Consider the following 19,559-nt stretch of genomic DNA (forward strand, 5'->3'; position numbering starts at 1 on the left):
AACCATGATGAATCACATCAGATGCAGCCTCATGCTCCTGCTCCTGGTTTCTACAAATCATATTCCCCATAGCAGCAATGCCATACAGGCACATGAACTGCTCATATAACAACAAAAAGGAAACCTTTGCTTGCTATGTATTAAGGGAATTTATGACTTCAAATATATCATCCATCAGATCTCTCCCTAGCCTTGCCTATTTTGCATTGGGATGCTTTTTTGTTCTTGTTAAAAACAAAAGCTTAAAATACAACAACAGTCCTCCAGGACAGTCATGGGATCAAAAATACTACTTATTCACACATAGAGAAGCTATTCTGAGGAAAAAAGAGATAGTAAAATGACAGAATGATAAACAACCAGCAAAAAACTCATTCCTAACTAACAATTTTAAAACTTCATTCAGTCTTGAGGAGAATCCTGACATACATTTGGTAACCACTGGTGCTATAAAATAACCCTATGTAAAAAACCAAAAATCTGTGGTTTTTCAAGAGCAAACAACAGAATGTTGTAAGAATACCACCACTAAAAATGATTTAAAAATGCAGCTGGTTGGTATATTCAGAAATATAGTATAAAACAGCCATGAATTAATTTATACCATGTGAGGCAAAAGCTACAAGAAAAATTGAAAACTTTTTGGAAGAATTTGTTTCTGCTTCTGTTTACTGTAAGACTTAGAAAGATTTAACAGATTCTGTAGGTATTGAAAAATATGGTAAGTATAACCTTTGCTCCAAGTAATGGGAACTTGTATCTCAAAAGCTTTCTAAAACTCTGTGCTACTAAATACAAAGTCAATGCATTCTAGCATTCTCTTTATACTCAAAGGGTGAAATATTCTGCCTGCATATGGATGCATATATGAATTTTTCACTAATTATTAGCTGACACTAATTAGTTTCTACTATCCAGCTGTGTGATCAGCAGGCACAAGTGACCTCACAATTCTACATCATCAGTGCAGGGAAAGAAAAACAGTGTCAGCAAAAAATGTATTGAACAAGTGCCCAGCTACCCAAATCAGGGTCTTTTCAATAATTTTAATACCCCAGAGGAACACAGAGGGGCAATGCCATGACAAGTCACCTCCCACTCAGTATGATGGTCATGGAAGTGCACAATTCCAAACTTCAGAGAACCAACTATTCACTCTCTTCTACCCCACAGAAAATCTAATTACATCATGGATTTAAGCACCTTAAACATGCCTTCAATGAGAAACACATTTCAGATGGAGGAACTATTATTCCCAGTAAGATATGTATTTAACAAGACCTGAAACATAACCGCAATCATAAAACTAGCAAACCTAAAGCCACATCTCTTGACACTTTTAAAACAATATATAACAAGTTAAAGCTAGTCTGCAGCTGGTATAATTTACCAATAAGACTTGTGTTTTATATCAGACACTGTTTTTTCCACTAGAAGGTTCAACCCATGTACTATCAGGACAGAGTCAGATTTATTACTCCTGGTGGATGAGTTGCACATATATAGCCAAGGTTTCCAATAGCATTTTTAGAGATGCTGAAGTTCTCTGAAAGATCTAAACTACCTTATTTTAAGCAAGGCAGATTTACAACCTAGAGGAACAGAACTGCCAGCCATACCACCGGTTGTCTTAAAGAAAGAAATTTCATTAGTTTAGGGCATAAGAAACACAGAGCTTTCAGTTCTATATTACACACAAACAAAACAAAGAAAAAAGAAAAAAAAGAAAAAAAAAATCCCGCACCTAACAAAAAAAAAAATAAGCAAACAGAGCACCCAAAACACAAATCCAAACCACAAACAGAAGTGAGCATTCACTTCTAGAGAGGAAACAGCAGAATGAGCCACAGCACTTCTGGTTGACAAGATTAGAAATAGCAGACCAAGTGCTCTCCTGTGGCAGCAGTGGTAACAATGGCTTGCTGGCTTAAAAGTGTAAACAATCCAGGAGAAACAGCCATAAGATACAGAAAAGCAGCAATATAGAGAAGCTTTTTATTTCCCCGAGATGTCACTAAGGCATTGACACAGGCACCTGAACCTGATGCTCACTGTGACTTGCACAAAAGTTGGAATTTTCACCTACAGGACTCCCTGTCCTCCTGTTCCCAGTCCATGTGGATGACAGATCTCCTGCTACAGCATCACCCAGATTTCCAACAGGAATTCAGCAATTTCCATTGATAGAGGTCCTGATCATTCAAGCACTAGCCATTCCAATCCAACTCTTCCATTTCTAATCCTAATGCAGTCATAGGATTCTGCAGCAATTTGAGCCCTTTCACAGGGCTTGCTAGAGCTTGGGTTCTGCAGTCGACCCACTAGGAAGCTAGCAGAGAAAGGTGGAGGAAGAGATTGAGGGTCCTTTGCTGCAATCCAAACAGCAAAAGCATTCCAGATCTGGGAATTGCTTAGCTAGCTCCAAGAGTGAACAGAGCACACACAGTATGAATCTTTCTGAATAAACACACTGCAGTATCTTTTAATTACCCAGGCTGTATACATAAACCACCACAGCATCCCAGGAGTTTGGCTTCACTGCTTCCTCTCTGACAATGTGGGCAACACCTTAGGCATTCAGCCTAAAAACCTAGCAGTGACTGTTAAATGTAGGATGGGTACTGTTGCTTAAGAACTAGATAGATAAAATCACAACTTAACACTTAAAAGCTGTTGTAGCACGTGAAGAGGAAGTGTTCTTCCCTCTGACATTATTTCCTAAAATGAAATAGAAACCATTTAAAATGAAAAGCATTTCTATTTCTCAGATACAGAATTAAGTAACACTGACCCTACATGCAGTGTTAACAGATATATGAAAATTATGGCTTTCTGGATACAAAGCATTCGCTATTCCCTTCACAACTACCATAATTTTTTTTTTGAAATCTAATAAGAACATAAATTGGAAGGAGTATGGCATAGTTAGTATATAAACATTTCCCAGAGGTATGAACTAAGAAAAACTTGTACTTACATACATAGCATCTTGCCCATCATAAGAAGTAATTTCTTCAGCACAGCATTCTACTGAAAGGTACAAGACCAAAATCAACCAACTAACAGGTCACCAAATCACCACTCCTTAGATAGCAGATCGGTGCTTATTTTATTTAGTTTCCATTTCCTATTCCCCAAAAATGCTTATTCATATATCCACACATAAAAAATTTAGCAGAGCCTGAAGAACCCACCTAAAACTGATGATTACAGGAAAAGACATCCCTGAAGTCAGTTCTGGATAAAATCTTTCTGGTAAAAAGTTTGCCCTCTGTTTACAATGTGTCTTCATGAACTCTTCAGTGAGAACATGATGTAAAGCATTTCCTGTTCACCTCCCCCCTCATCCCACTCCCCAGTCAGTCCCCTCAGTCACACTGCTACAGCTGTTCATTTCCTTGTGGAGCAAACTGACAGGGATTAACAGCAATGCTGTAAAAGAGAGGTTGTTTTTTCTCCTTTTAATCAGAATGATTTCCCCAATTCCCATTGTCAAAAGTGAGAAGGCTGAGTGGGCCAGAACAAGGAACTTGAAGGGAAGTAACAGTACAGCAGGTGCTAAACTTGCACTCTACGTGTGAAATTATGGGTATAATGAATAACCATGGGTTTAGTGAATAACCATATTATGAAACAGATCACTGCAACTGAGAGACTAGATATTTTCTGTTCCTTTGCAAATGAAGTTTATTTGGTAATTTGTTTGATAAATGAGGACTTAGAAATGGCCAGATCCTCCCCAGGGACATAACTAATGGACATCAACTTTTCTCTGGCATCTCTGGAACCAGTGATATACAGCAAGTGAGACTCTTCTCTGAGAAGAGTGTTGAAACTATAAAATAGGAAAGACCATTATCAAACAATGACAGTAAAGATGGAAATGTTTGCTCTCTTGACTTCTTTATGCATTTAATTGAGAGCTTGAGTTATTACTACAGGATATGTCCAAGGATAATTTCCTAATTTTATTGTGATAGCAAATTCATTAACAAATGAAGGTATTGCAGACTGTAGGGGAAGTGGAACAGATGGCCAGTCTGCAGGACCACAGGAAGGTATGAGACACTTAAAGGGCTCATTTGTAAAAGCCATTTTGAAAAGTATCCCATCTGCAGGACTACTAATAAGCCAGTGAGAATTTCTTTTCATGATAAAATGCTTTTAACTGCGTGTCCTTGCCTAGTTTTCTTTTGTGGATGGATTTCTATAAAAGTCAGACTGACCATAATAGAACAGTCATAACAAAGGCAGACTGGCTGTTCCGGGCAAATGATAGTAAATGCAGTGCTACTGTGAGTCATTTTCCCCAGAAGTGATATGTGAAGCTCAATAAAGTTATTTCTCTGACAGAATTCTGGTGAGGAAGGACACATCAGTAACTTGTGAATGCAGGAAAAGGGCAGAGAGTGGGGAAGTCTATTCATAGACTCTTTTATTACCATGATGAACTAGGGAATGCATTCATGGTGAGTTTGAATGCTTGCCTGTTAAAAATATTAGCATTTTCCCTGTAACATGACAATACTTGATCTGAGCTCACTAATGGAAAACATGGATCTGGAGGCTCATTATGACAACTTTAGAGTGTCTTTCCCTTACATAAGTTAAGAAAAAGGTGACCATGCTATAGACAGGAACCAAGACTGCACATAGCAAGTCAGAAATCTGATTTTCAAGAAATCACAGCTGTATTTTAGGTGGCAAAGAAAAGTAGAGTTAACTCATGATTTAGCAAAATTTGTCCTACTAGTTTTCTTGGACCACAGGTCAAGAAACAAGTATATTTGCAGCTCACTGGGTAAGACTTAATTCAGAGAAAAGTATTTAAGGCTGATACTCTGAAAAAAACAGAAAACATGTTCACTAGCCAAGAAACACTCTAGCAACGTCCTCTCTATGAATTACCCTGGGACCAGCTTGCACCTGAAGCCTATAAATTTAAGGGCTGACATAAGACAGTTAAAATACCTGAACTTTTTAGATATGCTTGTCAACCTTCTTTCAAACTGTGGAATAGCTCAGCTATTTTTAAATGCCACTGAATCAAATCCAGTGAAATTTTTAAAAAGGCATTGTGACAGTAACCTTCACCATCATATCCTGAGAATGTTTTGCTTTTCAGTTTTCCTCCTAACAAGGCTTGATCTCACTGTCTGGCTGAGGATTAATCTGCTTTCACCAAACACCAAAGTAATGCTTGCTGCATTAATACACTGCAAATCCTCAAGGTATAAGTTACACACAATTTAGTATAAAAGGTAAGCACAGGGCTTTCATTTCACTGCAGTTATTACCAGGAAGGCAAGCAGAACACAAGTAAGTTTTCATTAGATCCTGATCTAGAAATCTTTGCTTCTGAAAAATAGATTTTCCTTTGTGCTTTCTCTCCCTTGCTTCTTTTTTCCTTCTCCTTAAAGACAGGGCACAATCTATATACAGAAACTTAGATTAAAATATTTCACTAAAAGTGGTATGGTACTCTGCCATTATTATTCTGCAAAGACTGAAGACATTTCAGTCATTTGGGAAAATCAAGCTGCTTTAACAATAGCCATACAGAGAGATCTACTTAATGGCTTTTATTCTGTGTTCTCACTGATGTTTCTGAAATCTCACTATTATAGAACTACTTGAGGATTATGTGAAGACTCAGTTTCTCCCTGTCTCTATAAATATTCCTGTTGAAAACAAATACATGTGTTTCTCTAGGATAGATATATCTTTTGCTTTACACACAGGATGAAGACAGTTAACTGTTACATGCTGTTGTTCTGCTGGAAAGTAATTTGCTGCAATAGCTGTCAGCTCACCAATATTACCATAGCAGTAGAAAAAGAAGAATGTGAATTCTGCATTACAGTGAATGCCACGTGGTGCTCAGGATACTGCTTCACAAGGGTAAGTTTAATTTCAGGCACTGGTATTAAATATTCCATGGGATGTATGAATAATCCATTTCTTCAGTCCATAACAAACACAAATAGTCAGGATGAGCTTTCTGATATAAAAGGTTGAGTAACTGCTGTGCTGTTTGACAGGAAAGTAGATACACAGCCAAGCTGAACGGTGATAAGATGCTAGGAAAATTTAGTACTTTAACTGGCTGCAAATGTTATGTTTATATGTGTAACTAGAGTTGGAAGTATTACAGTGTATTTCTCTGCCAGGTGTTCAATTTGTGGCTGCAAACAGAAGCAATAAAGTGGCCATCACTGTGTGGACACCTCTACCCTTACAAATCAAATGATGTGCAATAGTGCCTGGTGATGGTATGACACAAATTTCTATATTAATCCTCCTGGAAGGAGGAATGTAAGAAACTAGATGAAGTTAAAGAGCCTGATCCAAATCCTTTTCATCTCAGTGCAATATTCTGTATCAGTTTAATTAGTTTTAGTCCTTGATTTTATAAAAAATAATTCTATCCAAAAAGTTTCAAAACAAGTATTTCTTCCTTGTAATTTTCAGGATCCTGTATATAAATATCCACCAGTATCATCTGTTCAGCAAACGTGCACCTTCAAGGAGGTTGTATATGAAACAGTGAAGATCCCTGGCTGTGGCAACCATCCAGAATCTTTTTATTCCTACCCAGTAGCTACAGAGTGCCACTGTGAGACCTGTGACACTGACACCACTGACTGCACTGTCAGGGGCCTTGGGCCATCCTACTGCTCCTTCAGCCAGAATGGAAGCAACCAGTGAAGGGCACTCATGTGGCAGTTTGGTTTTCAGTGCTCACTTCTAAGGAAAGGTATTGATTGGGTTAAGTGGAAGATCATAGCAAGGGTATTTAGAAACTTCCAAGATAAAAACAAAGATTTTTAAGGCCAAAATGGAGAGTTATTGAATACACTTTTCTTCTCTTTAGGTCTTCCCTACTCACCCCATCCTTAAGTTATTTTTCATAGGTTCATAGAATGCTGCTTCCAATTCCTTCTTCCCTCGACTTCTGTCACCTTCATTCTTGTTATTCCTGCATTCCTACTGCCCAGCACACTTAACTTATTCTGTGCTATCCTATGCTTTCAAAAAGTACTCAACTTCCAATGCTTTATTAGCCCCTGCTTTCCATCTCTCCTCAGAACTCACACATTTTCAATAAGCCTTGTAGCACTTTTTTTCTTCCAACCAACATCTGTGCCCTTGCCTTCTGTCAGCTGGACTGCAAACATCTCTCAGCTGAGATTCTTTTTTTTTTTTTTTTCAAAATATTTCATATAGCTGTTAGGGTCTGTAACTAATAACAGCATGTTTCTTAAGAGCCAAAATCTATGTTCAAATACTAAATGTCACCTGAACTCTAGTTCACACCTGGCTAACTTGATAAAAGAACCATCAGCTGTTTATTTTCACCTGAGTAAAAATCTTCATTTTAAAACATTTTGAAATTTTTGCCACAATCCAATAACACTGGATTTCCTCTCATAACACAACAGAATAATAATGAAGAGTCTTTTAGCACTAACATAGCAGTCTCATAAATTATTTAGGGATGAATCTTGAGGCACCTGATTCCAGTAGAGCAAATATGGTGTGATAATACAGCTTGAAAGTAGTTCACAGCAGTCCTGTTTGAGAACGGAAGTTTACACAGAGTTCTGCAGCAACCTAATTCTGCAGTGAGCAATATGAAGCTGAGGTGGTCTGGAAGCAGCTGGAGGACTCACTGAATCAGAACAGAAAATTATCTGTTATTGGGAAAACCATATGAAACCTACAGAATGACAAAAACTACTAAGAAAACTAAAAGACTGCTTTTCATCAGGAGGTCACCTACAAAAATAGAGAATGGAGAGCAGCTGGTTCAGCAGCAGCTCAGCACTGAAGACCTGAAGGATATCCAAGCTAAGTACAAGTCAGCAGCATCACAGCACTGTAGAAAAGTAGAAGTGTAAGGAGCAGAACCTACAAGATGTAACCTCCTGCCACTGCTAAACATGACACGAGCTTCAGCTGAGTTGTGATTTCCAGCTTTGGACACAGAAATTTGTGGTGTTGAAAAACTGCAGAAAATTCATGGAAGACTGATAAAAATGGAGAGAGACCTAAAAAAGCATCTTAGGAAAATAAGATCTAAATACTTGTGGTAGTTACACATGCAGGAGGGGAGGGAGGGGAGGAATTAGTGAAACCTTTTACATGCTTGAAGACTGTTGCAAAGAGAAAAGTGACAGTCAGTTCTCCATGTTCATAGTGAACAGATCAACTAGTGAAAGATTCAGGAGTCACTAGCAAACTGACAATGAAATCAATTGTCAGGGGAAGGAAGTAAGGGAGTGGATCTCTCTTATAATAAATAGATATTTTTATTTATTTAATTTTTGTGTTTTTTAATGAAAGATATCAGTTCTCTTGATTTTATTTATAAGATTAATCTGCATGGACATTTTCTTTGATCTAGTTTTAAAAGCAGTAAAGTAATAGGTAAATCAAATTGTCTCTCACTCAGCATTTCCGTTTGCCTTCAGTTGAAACTATTAATATTATTCATATCAGGAATTATTATATTTTGGGTGAGAGAATTCTGAACTAAAACTGCAGAATGAATTAGATTGTAGTAAAAATTTATGGGAAAAGGTATGTTTCCAACATAAATCTGTAAATACCTATATTGTCTGTTGTTCGTTTTGGAATAATAAAAATAATTTTGTTGCACCTCTGTTGTATATGTCTTAATGAACCAATGAAAAAAAACTTAAGAATTCACCTGCCCACTTCACTATAGTTTCAAGCACACATTTTCTTTTCCCTTCAGTATTTTTTTCATACAATTAATTGGCCCATCTGAGCGATATTTGCCTAATATGGCCAAATCTCACCCAATAAAAGATTGGTATATTTTAGTCTCACCAGTAATGGAATAATGAAATACTGTATAGTTTTAACAAAACAGACTGTGGATGAAAATAAAGATTATATTTAATAATTTACTTAATCTATAAGGATGAGGACCTCTCCAGAGTTGTGTCCACATCTCTGACACAAATCAGCTTGCATGTGGAAACAAAAATCATACAGTCTCATTTCATCCATCAGACAAATTCATCCCTCATTTAATCTTTGCAAATGACTCTATTCATAACCTCAAAACTAAAACTGTGACTAATGCAGTCAAAAGAGTGGAGATTAATATCAACACCACATCATAGCAAAAAATCCCAATCTCTGCAAGCTTCCAAACTCTTAATTTATATTTCTTACACATCTTAGGTACCAATGCTGAGGTAAATAAAAACCAAGCCCTAGACACTTAAAGATGCAAAGAAAAAGGTACTCTCTGTATAAACACTAGCCCCTGCCAAGGAAATTATAACCTTTGGAAATACACTTTCTCTACCCCTGTCCAGTACCCAGTACCTACTAGATATGAGTTCCAAATCTCTTTCAAAAATCTGGCCTTTTTATAAATGGTTTATCATGCCCAAAAGCTTTCTGTTCTTCAGTAGACCAGTGGGGAACAGCAAAAAAAAAAGTTTACTGCATTTATCTTCTTTTTCTAATTACAAGCAATTACAGTAAAGACTCATAAAACATCTAAGTTCCACCTGAAGTCTTGCTTTTAATATCAGTGGGTTTAAATGTATGCCTCCATTGATATGCAATTAGATTTGGTATTCTAGTCTGTAGTAAAATCCATTCCAAAACATGTAAATAATTATTTGTTGCTCTCTAGACTGATTACGAGTATTTCAATATCAGTAGTCCCAGTGATAGAAATTCAGAAACTCTTAGAGAAGGCCCACCTGACTTGAAGATACCTTGGACTTTGAAAGCTGGTAAGACAGACTGACTCTGTCTTCTAAAAGTTCACTTTCTATTAAATAACCAACAAACATTTCACTAAACTTACTTTTACATCAACATATTTCCAGACTTTTAGCTTTTAGAGAAGGTATTTGCATGAGTATCAGTGTAGCCTGAGGTCCAAATCTGCTTCGAATTATTATTTGAATTATTATTTAAGAAAAATACTTAAGCAATTTCCGTGGTCTCTGCCTAGCCCCATCAGGATGAATTAATGGCCACCCTCCAAAAGGTGAAAGTCTCACTTTGACTTTCTACTCTTCATACCAAATTGGTGGGTAAGTTTTTAGAAACACTTCTACTAGAACCAGATGTAGGTATTAAAAAATTCCTACCCTGGGTCTGACCTTCTCCATTGAAATCAACATGCAAAATGCTTTTCAAGAGAACTATTCTGCCAATAGTGAACTTTTTAACTCATCATTAATCCTATTTTTAAAGGCAGGCTCTGCAAACAAGACATTATATGTTGTACTTTAGCCACCAGACTACAGAAATGAACTTCAGAAGTAGTAAAAGCTAAAAGGGACAGATCTACTCCCAGTTAAGTAAAATTATTTCTTTTATTGCATCACCCTAAAAGAAAGAAACCTGGAAAACTACAGTCTATAATGTCTTGGTGAAGGAATGCAGCATAGAGACAATACATCAAATTGAACTTTAAATTATTTAAATTTAAAATTGTTCCTTAAAGATCTTTGAGGGACACAATGCCAGATTAATTGCTTGGTCATTAATTAATTCTTTCAAATACCCAGATGCATAGATAAATTGCACAAAGATTACTCATCTCTGCCACCACATCTGTGGAAGCATTAGTACTTTCTACCATTTATTATGCAGACAGTTTGACCTTGATCTTATAAGTGTCTGCCAGTTGTACTTGAAACTCTCCAGACATCAAGATGGGAACAAAAAGTGCAGAGCAGTATTCACAGTGCAACTAATTAAAAAGACTGCTTAATCCCAACTGTCTTTTTAGGTAGAAAGCACACCCTGGTTTTACAGAGAGGCAAAGAAATACATGTTACTCACCTTGAAGCCACTAATAAAGCATCAACATTAACTTTAACACACTTTTGATTGTGCTCAGCTGTTATTCCCTGCCTAAAGTGTGCAAATCATTCCTCCTAGCTTAAAAGAGGTTGACCCTTCATAATTCTGGCACATGATTGGGCTCACACTATTTTTATCATATTTATATATAGAAATGTAAGTGTCCTCTACTTGTATTAACACAAGCGATTAATAAGAATTTATTAGCCACCCCCAAATCCTTAGACAAATGCAGTCTAAGACAGAGACAACTGCAAACAATAGGTAGAAAATGGGAATGTCAGGATTTTGGATTGTACATGTCAAGTTGAGGCTGTGCTTAACTTGGGTTATTTAAATGGAAAGTGAAAAGACAATTGGGCATGGTGTTATTCACACTCCCATTTTAGCAAATGCATTTTGCTTTGTCAGTACGCAGTATTCAGCTGCACACTTCATTTTCATTAAAAAATACAATGAAAATTTTGATTGAAACTACAGAACAAACTATGAAAAAAAGAGCTAAGCAGCTAACCTGTAAATTCATGGCAGCCTTGAGATTAGTGGCCCCCCTCTACTCAGGCAGTGGGATCTAGAATTTTTTTCTATTTATCTCATGCTTCTCTTCCATTTATGTTATTAATAATAGCTATCAAAGCCTTGGTCTTTCAGTGGGACTTACACTGCTAGACATTACAGCAGCTTACAAGGCTCCAGTCTCTGGGAAATACAGAAAACCAGACAGGAACAGGGTTTGAGAAAGGACATACCTGCAAGAAATCAAATGTCAGTGTTAATTATGTGTAGGTGGGGAAGGGAAAGAATTAACTAGCTCTGCTTTACAGTCATTAACCATTTGTTTTCTTTTATGTGGCAACTTGAGGAGTTGAAAGAGGCAAGAAGTGTTACTGCACATTGATTATTTCAATTCACTGAATAAATACCAGAGGTGTGTTGTTAATACAATTTAGCCTTAAGAAAAGTAGATCCTGATCTAGGAGTATCTGATGTGTTCATAAGGTTGGATTACTATGTCTGGAACTTGAAACCACTTTATACTGTGATACTTAGTTCAGGGACAATGTAAAAGTATAGCCAAAACAATTCCTGTCTATGCACAACCGAGTTGCTCAGGATTGGTTATTCAGCATGTACAGCACATTTTATTAAGTATTTCTCTAAAAAGTTTAGAAACCAGCTTTCAATATCTGGATAATTAATTAGCAATAATGAAGGTGCAGCAATTTGACCAAGATTCACCTAACATGAGCCCCAAATATCACCTCTAAGAAAAAGCACCATAGTTAATGGAAAGGGTATTGTCTGGAATGGACTTACAGGCTCACAAAGACCACTCTAAAAAAAAATTATTTTCATCTATTCAACACTGCAATATTTTAGAATATTTATTTTAAGAATAAGAGAATTGTTAGTGGGATTACAGAGCATTCTGGTGTAAGAATATCAATTTAGTTTTTGCTTGTACTGCATAGACCAATATTGCTTTACTGATCACAAATGAAATAGCATGAGAGCAAGCCTGGAAATGAGCAACATTACATCAGAATAACTAAGCCTCAGTTATGCATTTCAATGCTTCAGGGGTTGAATACTCAAGGGTTTGTGATGCCCTTATATAATTCAGTCTATGTCCTTTCAGTAGATGTCTAATCCATTAAATATTTGCTAATACTGAGGTCTGGAATAGTGTCAGGTCTCACATTAGAAAATTTCCTTCTAATGTCACTCTTGTGTTAATTTCAGGTTATTTGCCACATCTCAAACTAGGTAATATTAATAGCACAAAAAAAAAGGATCTTCTCTTTCTTGATAACCCAGTATGCCACACAAAAGAAACCAGCAATTCTGCTTTTGACATACACAGCTCCCTGACTTCAAAATGAGAAACGTGACATTCCCAAGCATATGGAAAGTGATAAGGGAGACTTCAGGACCTTGTGATTTCTTACTCTAGCAAAGCTGCATAAAACCACTGTTTGAGGGACTATATGACTGGTAACATTATTAGACTCCACTCATTCATTTGAAATGTGTTGCTGCTCTTGATCTGAAAATAAAGCAATAGATTCATATAGAATGATAGAATGGTTATGGTTGGAAGTGACCCTAAAGATCATCTCGTTCTAATCCCTTGCATGGGCAGGGACACCTCCCTTGCTGCATTTAACAAAAATTAAGCACGTCCTCACAGAAAAGATTAATCACTGTTTATCAGCTGTAATGCAGTTTAGTGACTGATTCTGAGGACAACTGTTGCACCTCTGACTCAACAGAAGTAAGAATCACAAAATAAAAAAGAATGAAATTGATAATGTAAGAAGAAAGGCATTTATGAATAATCAAAGTCTGCAAAATCTGCTTTCAATGTTGAACAAAAGATAATTTCCCCTTTCACTTCTTCAGTTCAGACAGCCTTTGCCATTTATTGAGCTGTGTTTGGGTTTTGAGTAATGCTTTGCTTTGCCTGGATGAGAATGAACTTTATGTGGCAGCTGCACCAAAGTAAAATTCATTGGGAAACCAAGGCCAGACAGATTTTCCTGGTGAACACTGGAGTTTCCAAAACAAATCACATTGCAATTCATTGCAAGCAATACTTTCAGGAACAAAGCTTTACTTATCTAAATTAAAATCTCCATGAGTCAGGTTTACTAAATCTAATTTACTCTTTAGTACATTGATGTGTCCTCAGGTATTTTTTTTAATCAGGTGTATAAGACTTCAAAAATGGAAACACAGGACCAGGCACAGGCCTAACCTGAGTCATCAGATAGTAATCTCATCGTATTTTAGCACTGTTGACATCTATGTTTTTATTTAGTTCTAAGTTTTTTATAGCTTGACTATTTTTATTAATTATTTAAAAGTAAATACAATATCTGTAAAAGACAGAGAAAGTAGAAACTGTACAGAAGCAGAAGGATTCTGTACTGTACCATTTTCCTGAATAAAAAGCCAATAAAACAGACTGGAGCAAAGCCTAAAGTGTTTTTCAAAAATTTGGCCTCAATCCTTGCTTCAATCCCACCAGAAAAAAAGTTTAAATAACCGTAACATTCTGAAACAGCTGTGGTACCAGATATTCTGATTTTTTTCTTTAAAAAATAAAATTTAAAAAGCCCTGCCTATAAGCAAACTAGTCTTCATTTTCCAGGCAAATACTCTTTTAAGTGGGGATGGCAACATTCTCCTTTAATACAATACTATGACATTATTTTAAAAGTTACTCAGCACTAGTCATAAGGAATTAGTTTCCTTTCATTTCAATAGGTAGGGAAACTTTAACAATCTTCCACTCATCTTTTTCATCCTGTCAAACACTCAGAAAGACTGAAAATGTTCATGCTTCTGGAGTGAAGGGAATTTTCCTTTTCATTCCCACTGGTCTTTTCTAGGAGTCTTAATACTGTCTGAATGAACACTTACAGATACAGTATTCAGAAAATAAGCTTATAGAAGTGTTTGGAACAGTATCAGTAACTAGATCATTAATAAACTAATATATTCTCTTTGTCAGCTCACAGAATGCTAACAAGCAAAGAAGCTGATTTATCTGGTGATTTTAACCCACAGACTGTTTCAGAATATTTCAAAGGAAAGTGGCAAAGCCTCAATATTTGAAATCCTATCAGTCTTAGCAGTTGTGATAAGTCACATAAATCAAGTGGCATAATTCTTTTTCCAACTGAAGAATGTCATATCTTGAGAGGAATCTTTTGGGTACCACTAATCACAAGTATAAGTTTCCCACATATGATCAATTCCATATATAAATGAGAAATTCAGGCTTCTTGAACTTTCAGAATGATTATTTAATTATTAAAACTTATTTTAAAAGATTAAACTAGCTGAGGATAGCTGAAGCACATTCAAGGAGAGGGGGAATGACATGACTGACACTTATGAGACAGAACATAAATAAACAAAAAACCAAACAAACTCCCAAATCAAATATACACACAAAACTGAATTCTCCAAAACTGTCCATTTGGATAACATCAAATAACAGCAGAGTAACATAGACAGAACTATAGATACCAGGCACACTACACCATCTCAGCTGAGAGGGCATATTTCATGTTCACACAAACAGTATTTCCCTGTTTACCTGCTTCACTCAGGTGAGTGGTACAATTACTGTGTGCTAAGAATGCAAGAGAAATTCCATGGAGAATTACACAGTGCTGTTTGATCTGTACTATAAAGAAATACCCTCTGCAAATATCTGTGTCATATAGGTACCTCATCATATGTGTTATAACTGCAGAACTTCCCAAGAATATGCCTTACCCCGTGTGATATTGTGCTACAATGACACAATTGGCAGAAGGAAAAAGAAGACAGAGAATATTTGTCAGTGATTATGTCAACAGAAAATAGTAAAATGCCTGGAAAAGTAATGATTTGCTGGAGCTCTTATAGATAATAGATTTATGAAAAATGCTGCTGCATAACTCATCAGCCCTGTTTGCCATTGCTCATTGCAACTTTCTCCTGACTGCTCCTTCTTTATTGTATTAACCATAAGCTATTTGCCATAACTTTCAGGCTCTTTATGGCTGATCCTTCCTACCCATCATTTCTCATCATGTATTTAGAGGACTTCAAAAAAGCTATGACAGCTTCCATCACTAGTTGTTAACATTCCAGACAAGCACCTCTGCACTTTATCTATCTGTTGCGTTATGTATTGAAGCATCCAAAAAGGCACTTTCTGGCTGTACCTCATGCCTTCCCTTAAAATTCTCCTTTGCTATGATGCCAATAAGAAGGATACTGTGGTGTATGAAGATAGATACTTAACATATTGATCAAGAACCTTAAATTGCCTCCTTGACAAACCGTCCATACGTACCCTTGTGTTATTTTAAACCCATGAATGATTTACTCCTCTCGTTAATGCTTTAGAGTTTAGTGGCTTATACTGCCTCTTCTGACAAGAGAAATGTGTATGTCTCCCCCTGAAGTGAAAGGCAAATACTCACCAAACCCACAGAATTTGTTACTCATTTTAATCTAGAGCAATATAAAACAACTCCACAAGATGGCATTACACTACTCCCAGGTGGGGGAAGGCAAGACGCTGGCAAACACTCACTGGTGACTGCAGATTTTTCACGGAGGATTCAGTACTCACTGCATCATCTGAAACAGCTACCCTGTAGAAAACAAACATCTCTGCTCTTGAGAGAAACAGGAGAAAAGATCTGAAGAGAACGAAAGCAGAGAACAGTAAAAAATACATTGTTCTATTTTAGAAAACACAGAGTACTCACTTGGTAAATGATGTTGTGTATACAAAGAAACTGTGTGCAAGCAGTGGGGGGGGTTCCATAGGCATTGTAATGAACCAAGGAAAACTGTTGATGATAAAAAAACTTTAGATAGTAGATAAGGATTTAGGGCTAGCACTGACACATTGCTAGAGACCAGTTCATGTGGAAAAAAGGTACAAATTACTTATTTCTACTGACAAGATCTGGCCCCAGTCTGCCATTTACTGCCTATCTTTTTATGTATGACAAAAACCACACTGGCACTGTCTGTGCCACAGAGCAATATGCAAAAGAAGGCTGAGCTTGAACCTTCATCATTTTACAGATTGTCCATTTCTATTTGAGATACTATAGCTTGATTCTTCACTTTTAAAATTGAGCAATGACAATCAGAAGAAAAATTGTCTCTTAGCTGTGGAATACTGACCAGAACTGTCCTGTCTGCATTACATTACTGACACAAACACTACTGCTCATAATACTGCGATGTTTAAAAGAACAGAAACAACAGCCCAACACTGTGACTGAAAGTATCCCTGAAGATGAAAAGCAAATGGGCTGATATTACTTTTTTGCAAAGCTCAAGAAGTTTTCCCACAGGGCTGTGTGGTACAGGCATCAGCCTGCTTGTGTTTGAGCCTAAAGAAGACAGTTCAGACATCATTTGGTGCTTGGGGACATAAAAGTATGAAAAGGACTGGATAGCATATGCTGTTTTTCTATGCAAATGACTATAACATAGCACACGATCACTTTTCTGTTAGCCATGGTGCTATCTGGAGAGTAAAGGCAATTTCCCACAAACACAAAATCTTTCTTTTACATTTTTTATCTTTGTCACGATTTTCTGAGTATTTCCACTATTAAAAAAATATAAAATGAGTGCTAAGAGACAAAACTGCACTGAAAACTACTGTGAAATACAAGTCTGACCTAATTACAGAATCCTGATCAAGCATAGCAGACAGTGAACATATTTCACTTCCAAAAATTCCTTCTCCCTCCTCAGCAAAGAAGAACCCAAAGAATGAAACACTGTGCAGAGTAAGAGTTACCTCATGGGAACAAACACTAAACAAAGCAGAGGCTTCTGTGTACTTCACTGCATTACACCATTCCAAAAGAGTTTGTGGCTACTAAAAGAAAAGCACTTGCACACAGTGACATCTGATAGATACACAAAACATTAATTTATGAGAAGATATCCTCCTGAGACAGAAAACTCTGTTCCATTGCACATCTCTTACTTGAGAAGTCACCAGTCTGAGATAGGATGAGTTACTGGGGTCTTTCAGGTCTCTCCGCATTTTGAGAAGATTCAGATGAAAATCCAGATTTAAAACATCTCTCCAGCCAGATCAATACAGAGCAACATTATAATAATGATTATAACAAAGAGAAATGATAAAATATATGTGATGTAAAGTAGAGCTTTGAGGAAGAAACTCAACCTATGACACTACCTATTTTGGGGACCATTTTCTGAACAGGTTTCCTAATATCCATTTGCGTGCAATAACAGAACAGACAACCTCTTGGGTTTGCTCTCTTTCTTTTTCTTCATGCAGCAATTGACACATGGAAATTGTAGCCCTTGAAGGTAGCTCTTGGCTGCCCAAATGAAAAATTGCACTCATGAGTTACACTTTCAAGAGGACAGTTACACAAAACTACAGATTTTTTTATATGCTAAAGGACTTTTCTAAAGGATTTTTCCAAGGACTTCCTAATATTTCAAAATCCACGGAAATCATTAGAAAGTAAGCAAAAGCATACTTATCATTTAGAGTAAAAGTCACAGAGACTTATAAAAATTCTTCCACTCATTATTGGACTCATCATAAAGAGGCTGCATGAACACAATTTGTACAAGCTTTGCAATAAAGGAAAAGACAGCAATATAAAACATGATAAACAGACATTACAGAAAAGAAAAGGAAATTACACAAAAGGAAAATAACATTTTGGTCACAGTCCATTAAAATGAACAAATAAGGAAATGTTCCAGTGATAGGTTTATATACATAAAATGACCCGGATTCAAGATGATGAATGGCCCAAAGGTTTGTTTCCTATAGCTGGAAGATAATAAAGACAGGAAAACAAAACAAAACAAAGCATGTACAGAAAGGAGAATATTCATTTTAAATGCCTGCAATACCAGCCTTTCAACTTCCTCCTCCGTGAGCCTGAGAAGACTTCATTAGCATTGACAGTTAATGTCACTACAAAATTATGAATACTTTGTAACTAAATTTAATGTACATAACTCACTCCTACCCACATTTTAAGCCCAAGAGTGGGCTCTGCAAGCAGCTTCCAGCTTCCAGATCAGCACTGAAGAGATGGTCACTGTCCCATTCTTCTCTTTGAAACTAACCCAGATATGGGAAGAGCTGTCACACATCCCTCAGGCTGGACAACCAAAAACCACACCAAGCACACTGGAGAATGATTTGGTCTTCAGTATAGGTGATACCCTCTATTATCTATCTGTACACAATGTGTGAATTCCAGTATACAGGTAGTCAGTTTATCTCATATATATATATGAAGGAGGCCACAAGTGATGGGAATGGGGAGAATATCTTGGTTACCAAACCTTTAACATGGTTTCTCAGCTATTGCCTGTTCTTGGCTGTGCTCTTCAAAGGTCTTGAAGAAAAAAACACTAAACCAATAGCCCATGACAAAAAATCCTAAAGTATCATTTGAGACCAAATATTCAACAAAGATCTAATTCTATGTCACTCTGACAGTGTGGCAAACAGTAAAGATGCAATTAAGTAACAAGTAAAACATTAGCAAAAGATTTGCCTCATCAGAACTATTTTAAATGCCATACATGAGAAATGAAAATAGGAGACAGACAAAAAAAAAAAAAAAAGGAAAAAAAGAAGGAAAAAAGGCACCTGTTCCTTTGAAAATGAAAACTGGGAAAGAACCAGATTTGTTTAAAGCCAGTAGCAACTGTGTTGCTATGGAATATATGAACTAGAACCAAGCTGGGTAAACAGATAAAGGTAATCGTTTTGTTCATGCTAAAGAATGAGAATCTGGAGTCTTGATGCAGTGGTGTTACTCCCAATATTAGAACTCACAAATTTGCTTGTTCCTGGATAATTACAGTGGTTTGGCTTTGACATTCTAAAGTACATGAACACATTGGTCTAAGGTTGCACATGTTTTAAGGTAGCTTTTGAGGGGGCATGGGAAACTTTGGAATTTTCTCCCATCATTTATTAGAGGCTTTGCTGGTTTACTTTTCAAAATGAAAGAGGATTTTAAAAACCAAAAATCTTATTGTTTGAACATTATTTTAAAATAATACTGACTAATAAAATATGTAGTGGGTCTGTACTGGTTTTTGGAAGTCAAAAGCCACTATATTAAGATTGAAATGCAGTGTTTGCTGGT

The 19,559-nt window shown here is 36.5% G+C and overlaps 1 protein-coding gene across 1 annotated transcript; it reads left to right on the plus strand.

Moving 5' to 3' along the window:
* The first annotated feature begins 5,742 nt into the window (after positions 1–5,742).
* Positions 5,743–6,708, plus strand: FSHB (follicle stimulating hormone subunit beta). Its single transcript, XM_008504778.1, has 2 exons — positions 5,743–5,901; positions 6,472–6,708. Exons 1-2 carry the CDS (start codon positions 5,743–5,745, stop codon positions 6,706–6,708), a joined length of 396 nt encoding a protein of 131 aa, XP_008503000.1.
* The last annotated feature ends 12,851 nt before the right edge of the window (positions 6,709–19,559 follow it).

Source organism: Calypte anna, chromosome 5 (assembly GCF_003957555.1).
Source record: "Calypte anna isolate BGI_N300 chromosome 5, bCalAnn1_v1.p, whole genome shotgun sequence".
Taxonomy (NCBI): Eukaryota; Metazoa; Chordata; class Aves; order Apodiformes; family Trochilidae; genus Calypte; species Calypte anna.

Excerpts from the sequence above, each read along its gene's own strand:
- FSHB (XM_008504778.1), top strand. The coding sequence starts at position 5,743 with ATGAAGACAGTTAACTGTTACATGCTGTTGTTCTGCTGGAAAGTAATT. Across the intron at positions 5,902-6,471 it reads CAGGATACTGCTTCACAAGG|GATCCTGTATATAAATATCC; the intron begins GTAAGTTTAATT and ends TGTAATTTTCAG.